We start from the raw sequence: 7,500 nt of genomic DNA, 5'->3' as shown, positions 1-7,500 counted from the left end.
CCTCCCCTTCTCTTCCCAACAGCACCTCACCCTTTCACTTTTCCTCCCCAATGGCAGGTGGACTTCGAGAAGCCGCTGGGCCCTAAGGGGAAGTGCCCATGGGTGAGTCTGGATGGGGAGGAGATAGGCGACTCCCACCTGATCATCCAACACCTGAGTGAGCGATTTAACAGACACCTGAGCTCTCACCTGAGTGGCGAGCAGAGGGCCACGGCGCACGCCATGAGGGTGATGATGGAGGAGCACTTCTTCTGGTGAGTAAGAGGGGGGAGGGAGTGAAGGGATGAGGGAGGGAGGGATGGAAGGAGGCATGGTGGGAGTGGGTGAGTGAGTGAGTGAGTGATAAATTTTCTTTTTCTTTTTTTCTTTTTTGTGTCCGTGTTTCCTTTTCTTGTGCTTTCTTTCTTTCTTTCAGTCAGTCAGTCACTCACGCACCGTTGGCCATGAGTCAGTGAGGGCGAGTGAGTGAGTGAGTGAGTGAGTGAGTGAGTGAGTGAGTGAGTGAGTGAGTGAGTGGGTGAGTGAGTGAGTGAGTGAGTGAGTGGGTGAGTCAGACAGCAAGAGGATGAGTAAGGATATGTGTTTTCTTTAAGTCAGTAAGTCTTCGTTAATTAATTAGAGTGAGTGAATGAGTGACAAAACAGGACAGCCAGAGTGAAGGCACAAAACTAAAGAAAGAGAAAGAACAAAAAGAAAAACGAAAAAAAAGAAAGTACGAAAAGAAAAACAAAAACAAAGATAGACAGGAAAAAAAAAACCACAACTTTCCCACGCAGCAAAACTTTTCAATCTTATCTATTTCACGGGCAAAACTTTTAAAAATCACAACAAACAGTCTTTTCCCAACAACTTTTAACACATTCCAAATTTAATAGACTGCTTTTTAACCCCCATCCTCTCTCTCTCTCTCTCTCTCTCTCTCTCTCTCTCTCTCTCTCTCTCTCTCTCTCTCTCTCTCTCTCTCTCTCTCTCTCTAAAGGGGAAAGGAACCAGGTGAACAAATTACCTGGCCTAAACAAAATTCCCATCTCACCTGTTCATTCCCCAGGTAAAATTAATGTGTGAAAAAAACACCATTATACTCATTACATTTCTATCTTGACCTGGCCTGAAATCCCTCACAGGTAGCCACGTCAGACTCACCTGGAACCTGCAATCTGGAATCTGGAATCTTTACCTGGAAGAGAGAGGGAAAAAATTAGTTGAAATGTATTTATTCCAGTTTGTGTTTTTTTTTTTTTTTCAGTGTAGTTTTCATTTTTCTTTTTTTTTTTTTTGTTCTTTATTTTGATGTGGGATGTGAGGGATGGAATTGAGTTAGTGAAGCTTTGTGTGTGTGTGTGTGTGTTTGTGTGTGTGTGTGTGTGTATGTGTGTGTGTGTGTGTGTGTGTGTTTATGTGTGGGTGGGTGTGTGTGTGTGTGCGCGTAAAATTTTCATGTTTTTTTTTTCTCTTTTCTTCTTTTCTTTTTATCCATAAAGTATAAAGTAATGTGTTTCTAAGCTGATTTCTCTCTCTCTCTCTCTCTCTCTCTCTCTCTCTCTCTCTCTCTCTCTCTCTCTCTCTCTCTCTCTCTCTCTCTCTCTCTCTTCAAAATATACGCTTTTTTCCCTAATTTCTTTCCTTTCCCATTTTCTTTGCAGCATTCTCTATAAATATGTTGCATCATTATTCTTTCATCGTTTGTAAAATATCCATACTCTCTCTCTCTCTCTCTCTCTCTCTCTCTCTCTCTCTCTCTCTCTCTCTCTCTCTCTCTCTTAGTAAATTGCGTTTCGTTCAGGCTACGCTCACGAAAAATTCCTGAAGTCCTGCTATAATTGAGGAGATTCAAGGCAAAGGGTTCGGATCAGCGGGAGTCGAACCCTTGAGCTAGTGAGTTAGTTACCGCCCGCTTTACCGCAACGAGCCGCAGAGGGTGTCGATACGAGGCGGCGCAGCGGGTGTGTGTGTGTGTGTGTGTGTGTGTGTGTGTGTGGGGGGGAGGGTGTGGGGATGGGGGGGGCGGAGGTGTCTGCTGCTGGGGATGGTGAGGGTTTGGGGTATGGGGGAAGGGAAGGTGGGATGGTGGTGTGTGTGTGTGTGTGTGTGTGTGTGTGTGCGTGTGTGTGTGTGTGTGTGTGTGTGTGATTTGTTTTGTTTTTGTTGTTGTTGTTGTTCGGTTCATTTTTTTTTTATTGTTTGTTTCTTTTTGTTGTTGTTGTTGTTGTTGTTGTTGTTGTTACTACTACTACTGTTGTTGTTACTACTACTACTACTACAACAACTACTATTACTACTACTACTATTCCTCCTCCTCTTCATCGTTCTCCTCGTCCTTTTCCTCCTCCTCCTCCTCCTCCACCTCCTCCTCCTCCTCCTCCTCCTCCTCCTCCTCCTACTACTACTACTATCCCACACACACGCCTGTCCACACCTAATTTAAGCACTAATGACTCAAAGTGTTCAGATAGGTAAACAATTTCGACCAATAAGCGCTCTTCCTGCAGTATCCATTAGCCAATCAAAATGAGGCGTTAAAAAGACGTGATATAATTGGCTCAGCGAAGGAGGATGCGACCCTCCTCGGCCCCAATTAACAGGTGTGTGATAAGGTGATGGGGAGAGGGAAAGAGAGAGGGAAAAAGAAGAGGAAAAAAGAGGTAGGGAAAAATAATGTCTCCCTGGTTTTTATTTGGTTTTATTTGGTGTTTTTTCTTTTTTTTTTTAGTGTGACTTGCTGATCTGATGAGTAACATTTCCTTACTTACTTTGCTTATCTATTAATTTACGTACATATTTGTTTAATTTACCTAACTGTTTATTTATTTACTCGATGCGTCTGCGGGAGAATCAATCACCACTTTATTTGAAGACTAACATTCATGCATTCGTCTGTTCATGCACTTACCTGCCTTACCTGTTAATTGAAGTGCATATTCATTTATCTTATTTACCTAACTGTTTATTCATTAATTCATTCCGAGGGGGAGACAGTCACCACTTTATTTGAAGACTAATATTCGTTCATTCGTCTGTTCATGTATAAGTTGTTCACCTGCTTCACTTACCTGTTAATTCACTTTATCTCTTCATTTCATGCTTTGTAATACTGGACTTGCTTTCGTACTGTGCTCTGTAAGGACTGGCACTCTCTCTCTCTCTCTCTCTCTCTCTCTCTCTCTCTCTCTCTCTCTCTCTCTCTCTCTCTCTCTCTCTCTCTCTCTCTCTCTCACTGGAAATTAATCTAAACAAGGTAATATTAATTTTTCATCTTATCGCATTAGTTTTGACATAAAACGTTGATTTGATTCAATGATGGAATATTTGATTGGTGATTTCCTTATTAGTTTGTTTATTTTATTCAGTATTTCTTCAGTATCTTTGTTTTTCTCTTGTCTTGTTGCCCTTGACCACAGCACGTCTTGTGAGAGAGAGAGAGAGAGAGAGAGAGAGAGAGAGAGAGAGAGAGAGAGAGAGAGAGAGAGAGAATGGATGAATGGATGGATGGATGGATGGATGGATGGATAAATATACAGACAGAGAGACAGACGCATAGATAAATATGTTGATAAATAAATAAGTAAATAAATAAATGAACAAGTAAATAAATAAACAACGAAATACTCGTAAATAAAAAGATGCTATTATCACCACCACTGGCCTGTCACCACCACTAAGCCATCACCACCACTAACCACCACTGATCACCACCACTGCTCAGGTGTAACGTGGTGTGGCGGTGGGTGGAGGACAGGAAGTGCACCGTGTCTTCCCTCACCCACTGGGGCACGCTGCTTCCCTTCCACCACGTGTACCGCCCCCTCGTGTCCCTCCTGCTGCGCCACCAGGCCTCGATGCAGGGCGTGGGCAGACACTCGTGGCCCCAGGTGTACAGCATGGCCTGGGAGGATCTGCACGCCCTCTCTGTCTACTTGGGTACGTCTGTTTATTTTACTTTATTTTTGTTTTTGTTCATTTATTTCTTCCTATATTTATTTTATTTTTATCTTATTTGTATCTTGCTGCTCTCTAGTTGTGACCGCCTCTCTCTTTACTTGGGTATTTTTAACTGGCGTCCATCTTGGTGTGTCTAAGTATGGCTATGGGTGTGTCTGTGTGGGTGTGTCTGTGTGGGTGTGTCTGTGTGGGTGTGTCTGTGTGGGTGTGTCTGTGTGGGTGTGTCTGTGTGGGTGTGTCTGTGTGGGTGACTGCTTCTCGGGGGGTGGGTGTGGGGGAGGGAAGGCGTGAAGGGTGGTAGGGAAGTAATAGGTCTGTCATGAGTGAAAGGTTTTATTTATCTTTTTTTTTTTTTTAGATTTTGCTTTTATTTAGTGTTATTTAGTTTTATATTTTTGTCATTTAGTTTATTTTACTTTATTTTTGTTTTTGTTCATTTATTTCTCTCCATATTTATTTTATTTTTATCTTATTTTATGCATTTTAATTTTATTTCAATACTGTATTTCGCTTCAGTGAACTCACTTCGTTTTCTTTGTTTTCTTTCCTTCTCTCTTTTATTTCACCTATCTTATCATATTCACTTATTCATTTCCTTGTTATTATGCACCGGATCACCTATTTTTGTCTCCGTCCACCTCCCCAATGCAAGAGCCAACCGCCACCTCCACTCTCTCACCAGCACAACACCTGACGCATTAATTAGTGGTGTGTGTGTTCCTGCAGGTGGGAAGAAATACCTGACGGGGGACGAACTGACGGAGGATGACTGCGGGGTGTTCGGGATGCTGAGTCAGGTTGTGTGGTGCTCCCCCGGGTCCCCTCTCCTCTCAGCTGTGCAGGGTGAGTCAGTGAGCCAATTGCTTATGTGAGGACGAAAAGTTATAAAAAAAATGAAGGCCCACTATTGAAAACGGAGGCCCACTGGTATGGTTTTGGCTGTACAGGGGGAGTGAGTGAGTGAGTGAGTGAGTGGGTGAGTTAAGTTATAGGTTATGCATTTAAGTTGTGCAGATTGAGTGAGTGAGTGGGCGAGGTAATATGTAAATTTGTTGGTTATTCTTTCATTTATTCGTTGTTCCATTCATTCATTCATTCAACCGTTCACTTAGGCATTCACTTGTTAATGAGTCATGGAGTGAGGGAGTCAGACGTTTAGGTAGTTAGTTAGTTAATTAGTTAACCAAGCAGTCAATTAGTCAGTCTGTCTATCGGTCAGTCAATAAGTCAGTAATTAATTGAGTGAGTGAGTGAGTGAGTGAGTGAGTACATGAGTAAGTACGTAATCTCTCTCTCTCTCTCTCTCTCTCTCTCTCTCTCTCTCTCTCTCTCTCTCTCTCTCTCTCTCTCTCTCTCTCTCTCTCTGTCATAATACACTTTACCTTTTTATTTATTTCCATCCCACCAGTCTGGCATTCCAAATCCGGAGTTTTATCTCGAACCATAAACTTTCCCAAACATTTTCTCTCTCTCTCTCTCTCTCTCTCTCTCTCTCTCTCTCTCTCTCTCTCTCTCTCTCTCTCTCTCTCTCTCTCTCTCTCTCTCTGCAGGAAGATCATTACATTCCTTAAAAGTCTGGTAAGCGATCAAACTTTCCGCTGCAAACAAGTGCCTTCAATAACTCGGCTCGTTTCGCCCAAGTCGTAATCATCTATCTGGTGGTGGTGAAGAATTGCAACCTTTTCTCTCCCTCTCTATCTCCTCCTCCCTCTCTCTCTCTCTCTCCCTCTCTCTCTCCTGCACACTCCTTGATACTGACTGCCGTTCTGAAGCGCCTCGAGTCTTGTGGGGAATGTTCTGAGGAGCCACAGATATGATCGCCGAGTGTATATGGGAATGTGCTTTGTGTTTTTATACTTTATCTCTTCTCTCCGCTGTCTGTCTCTCTCCACTTCCTTGTTACGCTTTGCCACGGCGTCCAGATCCGTGTCTTTGGTAATGGAAGGATTGTTGTGCTTTGCTAACTTAACCTAACTTAATCTAAGCTAATTTAACTGTAAGATCCTTAATTTACCTCTCCTCCTCGCCGCTGTGTGTTTCCCTCCGTCTCCTTGCTACGCTTTGCCGCGGCGCCTGAGTCTGTGTCTGTGGTAATGGGAGGAGTGCTGATGGTTTTCCCTGGATGAATGTCAGGGCCAGGAGCATTCTTATTCCCTTCCCTGCCGCGGTGTGTCTCGGTTTCCTCGCTACGCTTTGCCACGCCGTCCAAATCCGTATCTCTGGTAATGGAAGTATTGTTGCTTTCCTAACCTAACCTAACCTAACCTAACCCAACCCAACCCAACCCAACCTAACCTAACCTAACCTAACCTAACCTAACCCAACCTAACCTAACCTAACCTAACCTAACCTAACCTAACCTAACCTAACCTAACCTCACCTAACCAAACCCAACCCAACCCAACCTAACCTAACCTAACCTAACCTAACCTAACCTAACCCAACCCAACCCAACCCAACCCAACCCAACCCAACCCAACCTAACCTAACCTAACCTAACCTAACCTAACCTAACCTAACCTAACCCAACCCAACCTAACCTAACCAACCTAACCTAAGCTAACCTAACCAAACCAAACCTAACCTAACCCAAATATAAGGTCTAAGATCACACTTACTCTTTCCTTGCCGGGGTGTGTGTCTGTGTGTCCTTCCTGCGCCTCGTTGTCCAATCCGTGTCCTCGGTAATGGCAGGAGTGATGCGTGTTTCCCTAACAAGACCCGGAACTTCCATTGCTTCCAAAGAGGAGTATTGAGACGCACCAGGAAGTGAAATTGCTCTATCTTAGATCTTCCACTATGTACTTTTTATTCATTTATTTATCTTTTTATTTATTTATTTATTTATTTATTTATTTATTTTTTTTTTTGCAGTGGAGTAATGAGTGGACTTTATTTTTCTTAATTTTTCATCTATTTTTCTTGATCGTTTTCTCTAATGCATGAAAAGAAAACTTATCCTCTCCTTGCCGTTGCTTCATCTCAGATCCTCCCCACTGTATTTGTTGTTCATTTATTTACTTATCTACTTATTTTTATTTATTTATTTATTTTTTTTTTTTGCAGTGGTGTTGAGTGGGCTTTGTTTTGTTTTTTTTTTTCATCTATTTTTTCCCTTGTCCAGCCTCTCTATTCCATTAAAAACCATACTTAGCCGCTCTCTCTCTCTCTCTCTCTCTCTCTCTCTCTCTCTCTCTCTCTCTCTCTCTCTCTCTCTCTCTCTCTGTCTGTCTGTCTGTCTGTCTTCCCTTACCTTTCCTTCTCTTTTCATACTATTCTCTCAGGTTTCCCTCCCTCCTCCTACTGTTAATTTCCTGTGTATTTCGCTAAGCATCACCTACTCCATCTTTGTCTCTCCCTTCTCTTATTCTTCTCCCATCCCTTCAAACGTGTACTCACCCATTCCTCCCATTCCCTTCCCTTTAAACCTGTTCTTTATTCCACATCTCTTACCTTCCTTCCTTCCGTCTATCCTGTAACCCTTTTTGTACTTTGGTCCCTCTCCTTGCCGCTGTGCCTCCCTCCGTCTCCTCAGTACCTCCGCAGCGTCCACACCCACAT

The 7,500-nt window shown here is 43.0% G+C and overlaps 1 protein-coding gene across 1 annotated transcript in view; it reads left to right on the top strand.

The window, feature by feature from the left end:
- LOC135092755 (failed axon connections homolog) overlaps positions 1-7,500 on the top strand; it is a 16,470-nt gene that overhangs the window by 3,157 nt on the left and 5,813 nt on the right. Inside the window, exons 3-5 of the mRNA XM_063991439.1 lie at positions 58-254; positions 3,704-3,918; positions 4,666-4,782. Of these exons, the coding sequence (XP_063847509.1) occupies positions 58-254; positions 3,704-3,918; positions 4,666-4,782 (529 nt within the window). The remainder of the gene's footprint in view (positions 1-57; positions 255-3,703; positions 3,919-4,665; positions 4,783-7,500) is intronic.

Source organism: Scylla paramamosain, chromosome 40 (assembly GCF_035594125.1).
Source record: "Scylla paramamosain isolate STU-SP2022 chromosome 40, ASM3559412v1, whole genome shotgun sequence".
NCBI lineage: Eukaryota > Metazoa > Arthropoda > Malacostraca > Decapoda > Portunidae > Scylla > Scylla paramamosain.
This window is presented reverse-complemented; position numbering and strand designations above follow the sequence as displayed.